General features: G+C 53.6%; 1 protein-coding gene across 4 annotated transcripts; it reads right to left on the bottom strand.

The window, feature by feature from the left end:
* Positions 1–1,157: 1,157 nt before the first annotated feature.
* On the bottom strand, positions 1,158–11,847 carry FKBP8 (FKBP prolyl isomerase 8). Of its 4 annotated transcripts, none has more exons than XM_007995807.3 (9): positions 11,727–11,847; positions 9,905–10,221; positions 6,751–6,920; positions 6,571–6,659; positions 5,739–5,959; positions 5,124–5,296; positions 2,665–2,742; positions 2,060–2,191; positions 1,158–1,651 (listed from the first exon to the last, which is right to left on the bottom strand). In XM_007995807.3, exons 2-9 carry the CDS (start codon positions 10,194–10,196, stop codon positions 1,565–1,567), a joined length of 1,242 nt encoding a protein of 413 aa, XP_007993998.3. In that variant the 5' UTR covers positions 10,197–10,221; positions 11,727–11,847; the 3' UTR covers positions 1,158–1,564. The 4 variants fall into 4 exon arrangements, with proteins under 4 accessions (XP_007993998.3, XP_007993999.3, XP_007994001.2 ...); XM_007995808.3 differs by having other exon boundaries at positions 5,739–5,956; XM_007995810.3 differs by lacking the exon at positions 11,727–11,847 and adding an exon at positions 11,132–11,180.
* Positions 11,848–17,845: the final 5,998 nt, after the last annotated feature.

Raw genomic sequence — 17,845 nt, 5'->3', positions numbered from 1 at the left:
AGTCCCATGATCTTGGTTCACTGCAACCTCTGCCTCCCAAGTAGCTGGGATTACAGACATGCGCCACTACACTCAGCTAATTTTTGTATTTTAAGTAGAGATGGGGTTTCACTATGTTGGGCAGGTTGGTCTGAACTCCTGAGCTCAAGTGATCCACCCACCTGGGCCTCCCAAAGTGCTGGGATTACAGGTGGGAACCACAGTGCCTGGCGCACTCTTTTTTAAAAAAAAAAAAAAACACAGATGGACTCTCACTATGTTGACCAAGCTGGGCTCAAGCGACCCTCCCACCTTGGCTTCCAAAGAGCTGAAATTACAGGCCATGACACTACACCTGCCTCTTTAAAAAAAACAGAAAAAAAAGCTGGGCGCAGTGACTCACACCTGTAATCCCAGCACTTTGGGAGGCCTAGGCAGGCGAATCACAAGGTCAAGAGATCAAGACCATCCTGACCAACATGGTGAAACCCTGTCTCTACTAAAAATACAAAAATTAGCTGCGCGTAGTGGCGCACGCCTGTAGTCCCAGCTACTCAGGAAGCTGAGACAGGAGAATTGCTTGAACCCGAGAGGTGGAGGTTGCAGTAAGCAAAGATCGTGCCACTGTACTTCAGCCTGGCAACAGAGTAAGACTCTGTCTCAAAAATAAATAAATAAAAAATAAAAAGAGAGACCTCACTCTTGTGAGGTCTTCCAGCCTAGGCTGGAGTGCAGTGGTGCAATCATAGCTCGCTAAAGCCTCAAATTCCTGTGCTCGTCATCCTCCTACCATCTGTCTATTGAATTCAGCACATCCACTAGGTAAAGCAATGATGCCACAGAACCCATGCAGCAGCCTCAAGTTAGGACCCACTGGGGTCCTGGATTTCAGGTAAGGAAACAGTGAATGCTGGGGTAATGGGTGGAGCTGGGCAGGAACACCCCCAGAGTCCAGCTGAGTCAGACCTCTCAACCCACTTGTTCCCTGCTACATCACCCCACTTCTCTATGCCCCAGTTTCTCCTCTGTAGAGCGAGTGTGTTGTGCCTGGAGAGGAGACCCCCAGCTCCAGCTGGCTCAACCACATCCACCATGCTGTGTGACTCCACATGCATCACAGGCTTTCTCTGGCCCAGCCCCAGGTGGCGGAAGAAGAAAGCTCAGGAGTCTGTGGAAACTGCAGGATGGGAGGCTTTATTTCACTGTGGCGGGGAGGGAGCCTGGACAGGGGGCGGCAGGCGGGGCAGGGGGGCTGGCACTCAGGCGGGGACTAGGCAGGGAAAGGGCTGCCCCCAGGCCTGTTGAGGAGAAACTGAGGCCGGCCCTGGCAGAGACCTAGCCCAGCAGAGTAAGGAGGGTGGGGGAAAACTGGGTCTGAAGGAATGAGGGCCCCCTCCCTCTGGGCTTTCCTCCTAGAGGGCCTTAGTCCCTCCTGCTGGCTGGGCTGCACGACCCCCAATCCCTGCTCCCCTAACCCGGAGGAGGGGGCTAGACCAGGGAGGGCAGTGGACAGGGAGCCTGGGGTAGTTGGGGAGCGCAGGGCAGGGTCCATGGTGTGCAGAGGGAGTGGCGGCCACCTGGGTGGTCAGTTCCTGGCAGCGATGACCACAGAGAGTGCCACACCCCCCAAGGCAACAGCAGTCGCCCCAAACAGCCACTTCCATGGGATGGACTGTAGATAAAAAGGAGGGGAGAGAAGGGTGGAGGGAGGTCAAGACTGGCCTCTGGGGCCTCAGCTGCCAGCATAGCCCAAACAGACCTCCCAACAAATCATTGCCTGACCATGTATTTGCCACTTTCTGGCAAACTCCTACTCACACAGCAAAACCCAAATCAAATGGTCCCTCCTCCAGGACACTGCCCCTCATGCCCTGGAAGAGGCTCCATTCCCCACCCGCAGCCCTCCAGTTTGAATTCCACCTTCAACTCCACTCATGATCACACAGGGCTAGGCCTTCTCCATGTCTCCTGCATCACCCAGGATGGCCCAGTCTCCAAGGACATTCATGTATGCAAAATAAAATCCCTCTGGTAGGCATGCCCTGCACGCAGCCCCTGCCCATTCTGTGCCCCAGCTTACCCAGGCACCCTTGCCAGGGCACTTGGCAGGCAGCCGGCTGGGGTTGCCCAGCATTTTCCGGTACAAGGCGGTCTCTGTGCTCCGCTGTGCTGCATGCTTCTTCACCAGCTTCGAGAGTTCTGCGTGGATCGTCTGTGAAAGCCAGGGAAGCTGAGAACACGCAGCGGCCAACCTGTCTTCACTGGCACTCTGCTCTTCTGGGACCCTAGACTGTTTGGGTGCTGTGACCATTGGGACATGGGGGTCCCATCTGCCCCTTTCTGGGCTTAGCAAAGACAGGGCTGCTGACCCCATCCCTCCTAGGGAGCCAGTCAATGGAGCAGAGCACAAAGTAGCCAGGAGACAGAAGGTTCTGGAAGGAAGACCAAGGACGTTGGCATGGAGCAGGCTGGCAGTGCCCTCAGCCGCTGGAGGGGTGAGAGCCCAGACTGCCTATGTGGCCGTCATGAGGGTCTTCACAAGCTGACCAGGACCCTTCAGATACCTACCCCGTGCCACTGCCCAGGTGGGAGCACAACAGAGAACCACAGCAAGAAAGACCTGAGGCAGACCACAGGAGGGACTTCCCAGCCGAGCAAGTCCCAGGGTGCCCCTGTCCTGCTCACCTTGTTGGAAGGTTCCAGCTTCAGGGCCGCCCTCAGGATGGGGATGGCCTCACTGTACTCCCCCTGCTGGGCCAGCACCTGTAAGGGGAAGGGGGCGGCATCACTCTGGACCCATACCTCGGCCTCACTATCCTTCAAGAAACCCAGCCCAGGAGGCTGCAGTGAGCCAAGATGGTGTCATGCACTCCAGCCTGAGCAACAGAGCAAAACTCCATCTCAAATAAATAAATAAATAAATAAAAACAGCCTGGCCAACATGGTGAAACCCCGTCTCTACTAAAAAATACAAAAATTAGCCAGGCATGGTGGCATGCACCTGTAGTCCCAGCTACTCAGGAGGATGAGGTAGGAGGACTGCTTGAACTCGGAGGCAGAAGTTGCAGTGAGCCGAGATCATGCCACTGCACCCCGGTCTGGGTGACAGAGTGTGACTCTGTCTAAAAATAAAAAAAATAAAAAATAAATTTAAATAAAACAGGCCAGGCGCGGTGGCTCACGCCCGTAATCCCAGTACTTTGGGAGGCTGAAGTGGGCAGATGATGAGGTCAGGAGATCGAGACCATCCTGGCTAACATGGTGAAATCCCGTCTCTACTAAACAATACAAAAAAATTAGCCGGGCATGGTGGCAGGCGCCTGTAGTCCCAGCTACTCAGGAGGCTGAGGCAGGAGAATGGTGTGAACCCAGGAGGCAGAGGTTGCAGTGAGCTGAGATCACACCACTGCACTCCAGCCTGGGTGACAGAGCAAGACTCCGTCTCAAAAACAAACAAAACAAAAAAAACCGCCAGGTTCCTGGCTACTCATACAAGTCCCAAATGGAGCTCTGGTAATATCCTTGGGTTCCAGCCACCCCCAAACTGCTCCCCTAGCCCTCAAACTCCATTAACGCACACTAAGCTTGGCATTGGCCCCCGCAACATGCTCCTTCTTCCCCCGTGGATCTGTCTCAGCTGGAGATCTAGGCACCCACCTCGCCACCTCCTCCTTCACCACCTCCACTGGCAAGAGGCTGAATGGATGTTTCCATAGGTTGTTTTTTTTTTTTTATTTCCTTTAGAGACAGGTTCTTGATCAATCGCCCAGGCTGGAGTGCAATGGCATGATCATAGCTCACTGCAGCCTCAAACTCCTAGGCTCAAACAATCCTCCAGCCTCAGCCTCCCGAGGAGCTGGGACTACAGGTGTGTACTACCATGTCCAACTAATTATTTATGTATTTATTTATTAAATTATTATTATTTTTTGAGATGGAGTCTTGCTCTGTCTCCCAAGCTGGAGTGGAGTAGCACGATCTCGGCTCACTGCAACCTCCACCTCCTGGGCTCAAGTAATTCTCCTGCCTCAGCTTCCCAAGTAACTGCAATTACAGGCGCCTGCCACCACCAGCTAATTTTTGTATTTTTAGTAGAGACAGGGTTTTACCATGTTGGCCAGGCTGGTCTCGAACTCCTGACCTCAGGTGATCCACCTGCCTCAGCCTCCCAAAGTGCTGGTATTACAGGCGTGAGCCACCACGCCCGGCCTACTTATTTATTTTTTCTATTTTAGAGACAGGGTCTCACCATGTTCCCCAGGATGGTTTCGAACTCCTGGGCTCAACCAATCCACCTGCCTCGGTCTCCCAAAGTACTGGGATTATAGACGTGACTCACCAGGCCCAGGGCTGTGACTAGGATTCCACCTTAACTCTGAGAAAAAACGGGATCCATGGAGGGTTCTATGTGAGGAGCTCTCAACACTGGGCCAAACCAGGTGCAGTGGCTCATGCCTGTAATCTCAGCACATGGGGAGGCTGAGGCGGGCAGATCACTTGAGGTCAGGAGTTCGAGACCAGCCTGGCCAATATGGCAAAACCACGTCTCTACTAAAAATACAAAAAAATAAGCTGGATGTGCTCGCTTGAACCCGGGAGGCAGAGGTTGCAGTGAGCTGAGATCGTGCCACTGCACTCCAGCCTGGGTGACAGAGCAAGACATGTGCATGGTCATGTCTGCCCTTATTTTTTTTGGAGACAGTCTTGCTTGCAAAACCACATCTCTACTAAAAATACAAAAATTAACTGGGCGTGGTGGCTCCCACCTGTAGTTCCAGCTACTTGGGAGGCTGAGGCGGGAGAATCACTTGAACCCAGGAGGAGGAGGTTGCAGTGGTGAGCTGAGATCACGCCACTGCACTCCAGCCTGGGTGACAGAGTGAGACACTGTCTCAAAAAAACAAACAAACAAAAAACACTGGGCCAAAGGTTGGGGACCCAAGACTTGAGGATCGAATCTGGCCTCAGCCAATAAATTGCTGTCACCAGGCCACACTCCTGTACCCGTCTGGGTCTCAGTTTCTCCACTTGCACCCCACAGAGCTCAGCTGGCTGATACGTATGCCTTTCTCAAATGCAGGGTTAGGGACCACCTCCTATACCCTGGGCTGAGTGACCTGGCCTGGCACGCGGGTGTGGCCCACCTTGCCCTTGCGGAAGAGAGCCTTGATGTTGTCTGGCTGGTGCTCCAGCACAAGGCTGCAGGAGCGCAGGGCCGCGCGGTAGTGGTCGAGCTTCAGCTGCGAGGCCGCCAGGTTGTTCAGACACTTCACCTTCAACTGCAGGAGCTGTGCCTCCTCCTCAAACGTCATGTCCACTATTGGGAGACAATGCCCCCCACAGCGGCCGTCACCACACCAACAGACACCCCGACACCCACCCCTCTGTGAAGGCTGCCTCTCTGGCGTCAGTTTCCCCAATTTTAACCCAGGACCAAGGGCTGCGCTTTCCTGGGGCTCTCCTGAGGAAGCTACAACATGGAGCCTTAAGCAAGCAAGGGCCTAGCCCATGGTGTGTGTAAACTGGCCCTGTCTACTGTCACCCTGTCCCCATATCCACTTGCACTCTACAACACTCTACTGGTCTGGGATATACCACGAGTCTGCAACAGGCCCTAGGTTAGGGGCAGTTGGGGATCTACTCATATTCTGGGCTATTCTAGAATGTTCTGAGTCTGAGGCTCTCTGGGGCTGGAAGTTTCTGGCACGGAGTGGACACCTTTGCAGGGGAGGTGGTGGGGATCTGATCCAAGCGGTCACCTTTGGCGCTGGAGGTGATGGCCTTGATGGCGAGGTCGTAGGAGTTGGCGGCCAGGACGAAGTCCGCCCGCTGGTAGTGGGCGTTGCCGCACTCCCGCTTTCGGTTGGCCAGGGCCACGCGCTCCTGCCCCGTGAGCATCTCCAGGTCAGGCCCGTCCACGGCCGTCTTCAGGGTCACCTCCAGGCACAGGGCCGCATGCGGGGGGATGTATGGGCTCCTGCTAGTGGGGTGGGGGCAGGCAGGGGCAACACTCAGACCTGGTGACCCCTAAACCCGCTGGGCTGGCTTAGAAGGAGCGAGCTTGGCTCAAGCCCCGGATCCGTCTACCCTCCGCCCTTGGTCATTCCCTCCTCAGTAAAGTGCAGGGGAAGTGACTTGCCGCCTTGGAGCTGTGGGACTTGACAAACAAGTTCCTCTCCCTAAGCCTCGGTTTTCCTCTTTTTTTTAGAGACATGTTCTCACTCTGTTGCCCAGGCTGGAGTGCCATGGTGCAATCTTGGTTCACTGCAGCCTCGAAAACCTAGGCTCAAGTGATCCTCCTGCCTGAGCCTCCTCAGTAGCTGGGACTACAGGTGTGCACCACACCCAGCTATATATATTTTTGTATAGAGATAGGGTCTATATTACTTAGATTGGTCTGGAACTCCAGGCCTCAAGCAATCCTACCTCAACCTCCCAAAGTGCTGGGATTTCAGGTGTGAGCCACCTCACCCAGCCTCAGTTTCTTCGTCTATAAAACAGGCAGGTAGATATGATGAGCCGAGGGGTACACCCACTCCACCCATCCCCGTCCTGAGACCTGCAGAGACCCTAAGGATGGCCGATTCTCACCTGCCTTGGGGGCCGTAGCAGTACTTGGAGTCAGCAGTGACCATGGCCGTCTCCCCAACGTCCATGAGTGGGACACTGAGATCCAAGGCCTGGGGTGCGTGGGGATAGCCGGCAGTCAGGCAGACTCAGACCCAGTGAGGCGCGCCCCTCGCCCCTGCCCTGTCCCACCCCAGTCCGCACCTGGATGACGTCACAGTCACCCAGAGTGAACACCAGCTCCGGCTCCTCCTGCACCCGTGTGCCGTTCTCCAGCGACGTCTGTAGATGTACGGTGACCACCTGGCCCTTGACTGGGCGGCTCGAACCTGGCGGCCCTGGGACCAGCGTCTTCTTCCTCAACAGCCCGTTCCCTGCCAGGGTCCAGGGACATGCAGCCTGTCACCTGGTGGCTTAAACAGGCAGCCGCTCCCCTGAGCCCCCACTCCTACCCTCAGCTATGCCCACTAGCTGTCCAGAGGGTGCTGGCCCAACACTGGGGCACAAGCCAAACTTCCAGTGGCCACGTGGCCACCACAGTGGGGGATCCCACATGCAGGACACTGGGCAGGACGGGACAGACTTTAGGGTGACAGTGCTGGTGCTAGGGACCAGCTCAGTGAATAATGGTTGGTCTAGTTTTTTTTTTTGTTTTTTTTTTTTTGAGACGGAGTCTTGCTCTGTTGCCCAGGCTGGAGTGCAGTGGCCGGATCTCAGCTCACTGCAAGCTCCGCCTCCCGGGTTCACGCCATTCTCCTGCCTCAGCCTCCCGAGTAGCTGGGACTACAGGCGCCCACAACCTCGCCCGGCTAATTTTTTGTATTTTTAGTAGAGACGGGGTTTCATCGTGTTAGCCAGGATGGTCTCGATCTCCTGACCTCGTGATCCACCCGCCTCGGCCTCCCAAAGTGCTGGGATTACAGGCGTGAGCCACTGCACCCGGCTGGTTTTGTTTTGTTTTTTTTTAAGAAAACTAAGACTGGCCAGGTTTCCAGCTATTTGAGAGGCCAGTGTGGGAGAATCAAAAGCTTAGGCCAGCGTCTGTTCAAAATGGCAAGAACCCAGTCTCGGCCGGGCTGGTGGCTCATGCCTGTAATTCCAGCACTTTGGGAGGCCGAGGCGGGCGGATCACGAGGTCAGGAGATCGAGACCATCCTGACTAACACAGTGAAACCCCACCTCTACTAAAAATACAAAAAATTAGCCGGGTGTAGTGGCGGGTGCCTGTAGTCCCAGCTACTCACTCGGGAGGCTGAGGCAGGAGAATGGCGTGAACCCAGGAGGTGGAGCTTGCAGTGAGCCCAGATCGCGCCACTGCACTCCAGTCTGGGCGACAGGGCGAGACTCCGTCTCAAAAAAAAAAAAAAAGAACCCAGTCTCCCCACCCTCAGGCTGAAATCCTAGCCCTGAGATGTTTGGGCCTCAGTTTACCCAGTCATGAAATGAGGTACTCATGGGGCTATTGGTTAGGACAGCCCCTATGATACTGTGTCTCCACCACAGCACCAAGTGGGATGAATTTAGAAGTTAAGCAAAGGCCAGGCATGGTGGCTCATGCCTGTAATCCCAGCACTTTGGGAAGCCAAAGCGGGTAGATCACCTGAGGCCAGGAGTTTGAGATCAATCTGACCAACATGGCGAAACCCTGTCTCTACTAAAAATACAAAAATTATCTGGGTGTGGTAGTGGCTGCCTGTAATCCCAGCTATTGGGGAGGCTGAGACATGAGAATAGCTTGAACCCAGGAGGTGGAGGTTGCAGTGAGCCGAGATCACACCATCACACCACTGCACTCCAGCCTGGGCGACAGAGCGAGACTGTGTCTCAAAAAAAAAAAAAGAAAAAGAAAAAAAGAAGTTAAGCAAAGGCCAGGTGCAATGACTCACATGTACCCAGCCATGAAATGAGGTACTCATGGGGCTCTCGGTTAGCAGAGGCCCTGTGACACCGTGTCTCCACCACAGCACCAAGTGGGATGAATTTAGAACTTAAGCAAAGGCCAGGCATGGTGGTTCATGCCTGTAATCCCAGAACTTTGGGAGGCTGAGGTGAGAGGACTGTTTCAACCCAGGAGTTTGAGACCAGCCTGGGCAACATGGTGAGACCCCGTCTCTACAAAAAGTAAAAAATGACCAGGCATGGTGGCTCACATCTGTAATCCCAGCACTTTGGAAGGCTGAGGCAGGAGGATGACATGAGGTCAGGAGTTTGAGACTAGCCTGGCCAACATGGTGAGACCCTGTCTCCACTAAAAATACAAAAATGAGAGGCCAGGCGTGGTGGCGCACACCTGTAATCCCAGTACTTTGGGAGGCCGAGGCAGGTGGATCACATGAGGTCAGGAGTTCGAGCCCAGCCTGGCCAATGTGGTGAAACCCCATCTCTCCTAAAAATACAAAATTCAGTCGGGCATGGTGGCGGACACCAGTAATCCCAGCTACTCAGGAGGCTGAGGCAGGAGAATTGCTTGAATCTGGGAGGTGGAGGTTGCAGTGAACTGAGATCGCACCACTGCATTCCAGCCTAGGCGACAGAGTGAGACTCTGTCTCAAAAAAAAAAAAAAAAAAAAGTAGTAAGATTTTTATCAGTACTGGTGATGACGTTTAGCAATATTTCTGTTCCATCAGTGTCAATATGATTAGGTACTATTACTATACTATTGTTAGTACAACTGATAGTGGTAATGATATCTTATTATTTGCATAGGACCAGCATTATTTGGTATATTAGGTATCAGTACTATACTAGCAGTAAGACGTCTTCCACAGAATACTAACATTTCTCTTGTTTTCAGTTGCTGTGATAGAGTACGTTGGGGGGAACAGGTGTGGGCTCACCTAGTTTTCTTCTTTAGGATTTCTCTGAGCATTTACAATACTATGACTACTGTGAACCAACCAGAAGGCTGAACAAAATAACATTCCTCCGATCTACTTGATCCCAGGACACACTTTTGGTTCTGCAGGTGGGGTCTCGCTGTGTTGCCCAGGCTGGCGTGCACTCGGGACACATTGGTCAGAGCCCAAACATGTGTCAGACAAATGCCAAAAAAAGATGCAGTGATGGGGTTAGGAGCTGCCAGTGCCCGGCGTGCTGGCTGTGTGACTCTGGGCAGGGGACTCAGCCTCTCTGAGCCACTGTCACCAGATCTGGGAAACAGGGACACAGCACATTGTACATGTGTGTGAGTCAATGAATGGGGTACATCAACGTGAAGCATCTCCAGTAGTTGCCTCTGGCTGGTGATCATGGTGGTAACCATGTGACTTCCAACCCTCACAGCACAGATGGGGAAATGAGGCTCAGGGGACAAGAGGGCCAGGGCCAAGGTCACCCCGATCCACCCTTGCTCCTTACCCAGAATGTCCAGCCACTCTTCCGGGGCCGGGGCTGGGGCGGGCTCGGGTTCCATGGCAGCGAGGAACTCTCGGGCCAGGGCCCCAGGCTGCTCAGCCTCCTCCACCAGGGGTTGTCCCATGTCCTCCAGTGGTGGCAGCTCACTCAGGTCATCCTCCTCCTCCTCTTCCTCCTCCTCTTCCTCCTCCCCCTCTGCATCCTCAACCCCATCCAGCACCTCGAAGTCCTCGAGCGGTGGGACCCCGGCGGGCAGCGGGGCAGAGGGCTCAGAGGGTTCAGCACACGATGCCATGCTGCTGGGGGGACGGGAATTGGCCCTGGAAGTGGGGGGCAGAGATGTGGGTCAGAATCCTACACAGCCCCTCAAAGACTCCACTGTACCTATTCCCCACACTGCCGATCACTTTCTGTGTAACTCAAGGGCTCCAGGCCTCAGTTTCCTCATCTATACAGTGGGTATAATAACAACCCCACCTTGTTGGGAGAAATTAACCCACGCATCAAGCCCTTGGCATCAGGCTCAAATAGTGTTAGCCATTCTTAGAGCTAATTATTATTTAATGTTTACAAACACTCAAGGAAGTAGGGAAGATTCCCCGCAACATTTTACAGAACAGGAAACAGGCCAGAGGGGCAAAGCCATTTGCCCAAGGTCACAGAGAAAGCCAAAGGCCAAAGGAGGATTTGAACCTGGGGCTTCAGGCCCTGTGGCTTTGCCTGATTCTATGCTAAGCGAGGGGTGCTGGGATTTTTGTGGAGAGGACAGCCTCTGAGGCCTTAGGGAAGCCATTTTTAGAGCCTCTAGGGCCACTGGGGGAATTGAATCTTTTACCAGGGCCTCCCACCTCCAGCCTCTTTTCCAAAGGGGAGACCCTTCCCCAAAGGGGAGACCCTTCCCAAAAGCACCAACCGTAATCACCCAGAAACCCCAAGCGTTTTTTCCTTTCACACCCTGAATCTAACACTATCCCCCACAACCCCAGCATCAGGGACCCTGGCCCAAACCCTTCTCTAGGAGACCATCCTCCTCTCATCAGGCCTCGGTCCCACCCCTCCAAAGCAGCCTCCTTTTCAGGAGTGGCTGAGGTCCCACCACAGTCCACAGCCTCTTCCTTGCCCCAGGCCTCCTGAACAAACAACCAATCCCTCCGTCCCCCAGGCCCCAAGCTCAGAAGAGTGTGGCACAGCCATCAAACAAGCCGGCCGCATCCCCTCCCCAGCCCTCACCAGCCTGCTACTCCCGGGCTCGGGGCCCCACTTTCTGAGACCCTCCCAGCCCCCACCCCCATAATTCCCCGCGCCCGCACAATTCGGCCTCCCCTCCCACCCCCACCCCAACCACCACCGCCCCCAGCACGGGCCAGCTCCCCCCACAGCGGCTCCGTCTCGCCGTAAACACTCCAGTGTCCCCAGACGCCCCCCCTTTCCGATCCCATAACACCCCACGCCCTTCTGACGCCCCACAGCCCCAGCCGGGCCCTCAGTCAAGCCGTGACCCAGGCCCCCAACGCCCCACGCCTGTCTGACGCCACCAGTCTGGGGCACCCGACCCCCGCACGCCTCGGGCGCCCCTGGCCCTGCACGCCTCCATCGGGATCCCCCCACTGGATCCCCTTCGCCCCCAGTGACCCCCATCCCCGACCACCCCCGCCCGGCCGCGCCCCCTCGTGCACCCCCGACCCCAGTGCCCCCCGGCTCGCCGCCCCCGCGGCCCCTCGCCCCGCCCATCGGCCGCAGCCCCCGGCGCACTAGCCCTCGGACCAGTCTAGGCCAGGGCAGCAGCCTGGCCAGCACGGCGCCCCCAGCACCCCAGGATACTTGCCTCTGGCTCCGGGACCCCCGCTTGGGGTCCTGCGCCCCCCTCCCCGCCCCCAGCCGCGGCCGCCGCGCCTCGGGAACCAGGTTCAGCCGCTTGGCCCCGCCCCTGCCGTGCCCATTGGCCGCCGCTGCCGCGACTGCCGCATCCATTGGCTGGTGCAGGCGTCCGTCCCGGGCGTTGGCACCTCCCCCTTCCTGCTTGGCTCCGCGGGGCTTTCTTAAAGGGACCGAAGCCTCCCGGCTACTGGGGCGGAGGCGGGGGACCTTGGCCTGGACCCCGACGCGGGTCAGTATCGCGCAGCCTGTGCGACTCCTGCCTCTCCTCTGAGCTTCATCCTGATCATCTGCGAAATGGGGATAAACACCCCCATCTATGCACTCTCACCTTGGGGGCTTTTTTGGGGGACAGTCCGCTCTAAATGCTATTTCCTTAAAGACTTCAGGCTTGACGGACAGGGCAGCTCTGGGGTTGCTGAATGACCCATCCTGAAGCCCTAGTTACAGAAGTGAATCTGAGGGCCTGAGGGGGAGTGACGTGCCCAAAGGCATACAGAAACTTGCCTCCCATCCCCCACCCAGTTTAATGTCCAGAAGGTTGGCTGGTGCATACCGGAGGCGCTCAATTACTGCTGGGCAGGCGACTGAGCCAGCAGGGCCACTGGGAGGAGTTCCTCCTCCATGCACTGTCTGCTGGAGGCTGATAAGGTCCCCATGACCCGGGGAGAAGGTGGCATCCTTGATTAGCTAAGCTTTTATGGATCTTGTTTTGAAACCGGAACACTTCTCCCTCCTTCACTCAGTTTTATTTCCTTCCTAGCAGTTACTCCCTTCCAGAATTATCTTGTCATTTAATTTGCTTGTGGTTGGAGGGACCATTCCCCACTCTGCTCCATCCTGGCAGGGATTTTTACCTGATTTGTACCCAGCACCTCCTTGAACCATGCCTGGCATCTATAGAAGCTCAATAAATGGGTGGGTGGGTGGATGGGTGGGTGGATGGATGGATGGATTAGTCAGACATCAGCTTTCAGAGGTAGCTATGATGGAGGTGGTAAATGGCTTTTTGGAGATAACTAACTTCTAAAGTTGGAGTTCCCAGGTTGCCTCCTACAGGAAGCCCTCCCAGACCTCCCCAAGGCAAGACCAGGTGCCTCATTTGGCTGTCTTGGCACAATGAAGTTGATGAACGTCCACTTCATAACTAGTTCACTTGTGTTTTTTTTGACTGTTTGTTTTTGTTTTTTGAGAAGAAGTTTCACTCTTGTTGCCCAGGCTGGAGTGCAATGGCGCGATCTCAGCTCACCGCAACCTCCGCCTCCCAGGTTCAAGCGATTCTCCTGCCTCAGCCTCCCACGTAGCTCGGAGTAGAGGCATGCACCACCACGTCTGGCTAATTTTGTATTTTTAGTGGACACGGGGTTTCTTCATGTTGGTCAGGCAGGTCTCAAACTCCCAACCTCACGTGATCCTCCCACCTCAACATACCAAAGTGCTGGGATTACAGACGTGAGCCACCATGCCTGTCCTTTTTTTTTCTTTCTTTCTTTTTTTTTTTTTTTTTTTTTGAGACAGGGTCTTGCCCTGTCACCAGGCTAGAGGGCAGTGGCATGATCTCAGCTCACTGCAACATCCACCTCCCGGGTTCAAACGATTCTCCTGCCCAACTAATTTTTATATTTTTAGTAGACACAGGGTTTCACCATGTTGGCCAGGATGGTCTGGAACTCCTGACCTCATGATCTGCCTGCCTCGGCTTCCCAAACTAGTTTACCTATATCTCTGCCTTTTTTTTTTTTTGAGATAGGGTCTTACTTTGAAACCCAGGCTGGAGTGCAGTGGCACAATCTCAGATTCTCAGATCACTGCAACCACCTCTACCTCCTAGGCTCAAGCAGTCCTCCCACCTCAGCCTCCTGAGTAGTTGGGACCACAGGTGCAGCATCATGTCCAGCTATTTTTTTTTTTTTTTTTTTTCTGAGACAGAGTCTCGCTCTGTTGCCCAGGCTGGAGTGCAGTGGTGCAATCTCGGCTTACTGCAAGCTCTGCCTCCCAGGTTCACGGCACTCTCCTGCCTCAGCCTCATGAGTAGCTGGGACTACAGGCGCTGGCCACCACACCTGGCTAATTTTTTATATTTTTAGTGAAGATGGGGCTTCACCGTGTTAGCCAGGATGGTCTTGATCTCCTGACCTCGTGATCCACCCACCTCGGCCTCCCAAAGTGCTGGGATTACAGGCGTGAGCCACCGCGCCCAGCCCAATATTTATATTTTTTGTAGAGATGAGGTTTCCCCCATGTTACCCAGGCTGGTCTCGAACTCCTGGACTCAAACAATACTTCCACTTTGGCCTCCCAAACTGTTGGGATTATAGGAGTGAGCCACTGCCTTGATTTACCTCTGCCTTGCCCTCTACGCTGGAAGAGCCCCGAAGTCTGGGAAGCCTTTGTTGTTTCTCATTGTTATAGCTAGGAGACTTGCACAGTGCCTGTGGCACAGAAGGTAGTGGTGGGGTCTCATGAAAACCACTGAGGAAGGAAGGGAGGTTGGACAGCCAGAAAAGATGGCAGCACAGCAGAGCTATGTAAGAAATCACCTGGGGGGGGGTGGTGTGGTGGCTTATGCCAGTAATCCCAGCACTTTGGGAGGCCAAGGTAGCTGGATCACTTGAAGTCAGGAAATCTAGACCAGCCTGGCCAACATGGTGAAACCCCGACTCTACTAAAAATACAAAAACTAGCCGAGTATGGTGGTGCACACCTATAATCTGAGATACTGGGGTGGCTGAGGCATGAGGATTGCTTGAACCCCAGAGATGGAAGTTGCAGTGAGCAAGACCCTGTCTCAAAGAAAAGGAGAAAGGCCGGGTGCGGTGGCTCACACCTGTAATCCCAGCACTTTGGGAGGCTGAGGCGGGTGGATCAGGAGATCGAGACCATCCTGGCTAACACGGTGAAACCCCGTCTCCAGTAGAAATACAAAAAATTATCCGGGCATGGTGGCGGGCGCCTGTAGTGCCAGCTACTTGGGAGGTTGAGGCAGGAGAATGGCGGGAACCCAGGAGGCGGAGGTTGCTGTGAGCCAAGATTATGCCACTGCACTCCAGCCTAGGGGGTAGAGCGTGAGACTCCACCTGAAAAAAAAAAAGAAAACGAGAAAAAATCACCTGGGAAGGGGCATGAAATAATCCCTGGGCGACTCCACGGTCTGAGGGATTTAGACTATTCCCCATCTATCACTGAACCCCAGTTTTTAACTGTTTTTATTTTTTTAACTTTTTTGTTTTTATAACCTACCTGAACCCCTATGTTTATATCTGCACAGTGGAGTTCCTTCTGCATCTCTGTTACAGGGGCAGGAGGAATTGCACTAAACAACAATACTAATAAAAGAAACAAGTCTCGGCTGGGCACAGTGACTCACGCCTGTAATCCCAGCACTTTGAGAGGCTGAGGCAGGTGGATCACCTGAGGTCAAGAGTTCGAGACGAGCCTGGCCAATGTGGTGAAAATTGTCTCTACAAAAATTACAGAAATCATCCTGGCTAACACAGTGAAACCCCGTCTCTACTAAAAAATACAAAAAAAAAAAACTAGCCGGGCGAGGTGGCGGGCGCCTGTAGTCCCAGCTACTCGGGAGGCTGAGGCAGGAGAATGGCGTAAACCCGGGAGGCGGAGCTTGCAGTGAGCTGAGATCCGGCCACTGCACTCCAGCCTGGGCGACAGCGCGAGACTCCCTCTCAAAAAAAAAAAAAAAAAAAAAAAAAAATTACAGAAATTAGCCGGGTGTAATCCCAGCTACTTGGGAAGCTGAGGCAGGAGAATCGCTTGAACCCGGGAGGCAGACGTTGCAGCGAGCCAAGATCACGCCACTGTATTCCAGCCTGGGCAACCTAAACCTGGGTAACATAGTGAGAGCCTGCCTCTACAGAATATTTATTAATTTATTTATTTGGAGACACAGTCTCCCTCTGTTCTCCACGTAGAGTGCAGTGGAGCAATCTGGGCTCACTGCAATCTTTGACTCCCAGGTTCAAGCGATTCTCCTCCCTCAGCCTCCTGAGTAGCTGGAATTACAGGCGCCTGCCATGACACACGACTAATTTTTTTTTTTGAGATGGAGTCTCATGAGGCTGAAGTGCAATGGCATGATCTCGGCTCACTGCAACCTCCGCCTCCCGGGTTCAAGCGATTCTCCTGCCTCAGCCTTCCTAGTAGCTGGGATTACAGGCACCTGCCACCATACCTGGCTAATTTTTTGTATTTTTAGTAGAGATGGAGGTTCCAATATGTTGGCCAGGCTGGTCTCGAACGTGTAATCTGACCTGACCTCGTAATCTGCCTGCCTCAGCCTCCTGAAGTGCTGGGATTACAGGCATGAGCCATCACGCCCAGCTTCTACAGAAAATTTAAAAATGTAGTCCCAGATAAATAGGAGGCTGAGGTGGGAGGGATCCCTTGAACCCAGGAGGTCAAGACTGCAGTGAGTTATAATCAAAGCTCTGTACTGCAGCCTGAGCAACAAGGCAAGACGCTGTTTCTAAAATAATAATAATTATTATTATAAATAAACAAGCTACTAAAATAAACCACAAAATAACACCACCACCACCAATAATAATGGCTGGCACTCATTGAACAGGTATTTGCAGGCAAACATTTTACTTATATTTACTTTTCCCTTTTTTTGAGACAGAATCTTGCTCTGTCACCCAGGCCGGGGTGCAGTGGCATGATCTCGGCTCACTGCTACCTCTGTCTCCCAGGTTCAAGTAATTCTCCTGTTTCAGCCTCCGGAGTAGCTGGGACTACAGGCGCTAGCCACCAAGCCTGGCTGATTTTTGTATTTTTAGTGGAGACGGGGTTTCACCATATTGATCAGGCTGGTCTCGAACTCTTGACCTCAGTTGATCACCTGCCTCAGCCTCCCTAAGTGCTGGGATTACAGGCGTGAGCCACCATGCCCAGCCTACTTTTCCCTTATAAAACAAATACTTGGCTGGGTGCAGTGGCTTACACTTGTAATCCTAGCATTTTGGGAGGCCGAGGCAGGTGGATCACCTGTGCTCAGGAGTTTGAGACCAGCCTGGCCAACATGGTGAAAACCCGTCTCTACTAAAAATACAAAAATCAGCCAGGTGTGGTGGCAGGCGCCTGTAATTCCAGCTACTCAGGAGGCTGAGGCAGGAGAATCGCTTGAACCCAGGAGGCAGAGGTTATAGTGAGCCAAGATCACACCACTACACTCCAGCCTGGGCGACAGAGTGAGACTTGATCTCAAAAACAAAACAACAAAAATACGCTACTTGGAGGCCATATCATTGGCTTCATGCAGAGTTGTAGTTGTTGTGTTTCCTGGTGAACTGAACCTTTTTTTTTTTTTTTTTTTTTTTTTTTTTTTGAGATAGAGCCTCACTCTGTTTCCCAGGCTGGAGTGCAGTGGCAAGATCTCAGCTCACTGCAGCCTCTGCCTCCTGGGTTCAAGTGATATCTCATGCCCCACTCTCCCGAGTAGCTGGGATTACAGGCACCTGCCACCACGCCTGGCTAAGTTTTGTATTTTTAGTTGAGACGGGGTTAAACCATGTTGGCCAGGGTGTTCTCGAACTCTTGACCTCAGGTGATCCACCTGTCTCGGCCTCTCAAAGTGCTGGGATTGCAGGCATGAGCCTCAGCGCCGGGCCTGAACCGAACCTTTCATTGTTAAGATGTGCCCCTCTTTACTTCTTTCATTTTTGCCTTAGAGTGCACTTTGTTAAGATTGCACACCTGGTTGCGGTGGCTCACTCCTGTAATCCCAGCACTTTGGGAGGCTGAGGCGGGCTGATCACGAGGTGAAGAGATTGAGACCATCCTGGCCAACATGGTGAAACCCCGTCTATACTACAAATACAAAAATTAGCTGGGTGTGGTGGCACACTCCAGTAATCCCAGCTACTCAGGAGGCTGAGGCAGGAGAATTACTTGAACCTGGGAGGCAGAGGTTGCAGTGGGCAACCTCTTTGAGGTTTTTACTTTGACTTTGTGTCTATTTTTTTAAATATTACAGTGTTGAGGATTTCAAAAAAACTTAGACCAAGATTGTCAGAAAATAACCACAGTAATTATCCTATTCAACATTCTAAT

The sequence above is a fragment of the Chlorocebus sabaeus genome, chromosome 6, assembly GCF_047675955.1.
Source record: "Chlorocebus sabaeus isolate Y175 chromosome 6, mChlSab1.0.hap1, whole genome shotgun sequence".
Taxonomy (NCBI): Eukaryota; Metazoa; Chordata; class Mammalia; order Primates; family Cercopithecidae; genus Chlorocebus; species Chlorocebus sabaeus.
This window is presented reverse-complemented; position numbering and strand designations above follow the sequence as displayed.

Excerpts from the sequence above, each read along its gene's own strand:
- FKBP8 (XM_007995807.3), bottom strand. The coding sequence starts at position 10,196 with ATGGCATCGTGTGCTGAACCCTCTGAGCCCTCTGCCCCGCTGCCCGCC. Across the intron at positions 6,660-6,750 it reads GTGACTGTGACGTCATCCAG|GCCTTGGATCTCAGTGTCCC; the intron begins GTGCGGACTGGG and ends CACGCACCCCAG. Across the intron at positions 5,960-6,570 it reads TGCTACGGCCCCCAAGGCAG|CAGGAGCCCATACATCCCCC; the intron begins GTGAGAATCGGC and ends CCACCCCACTAG.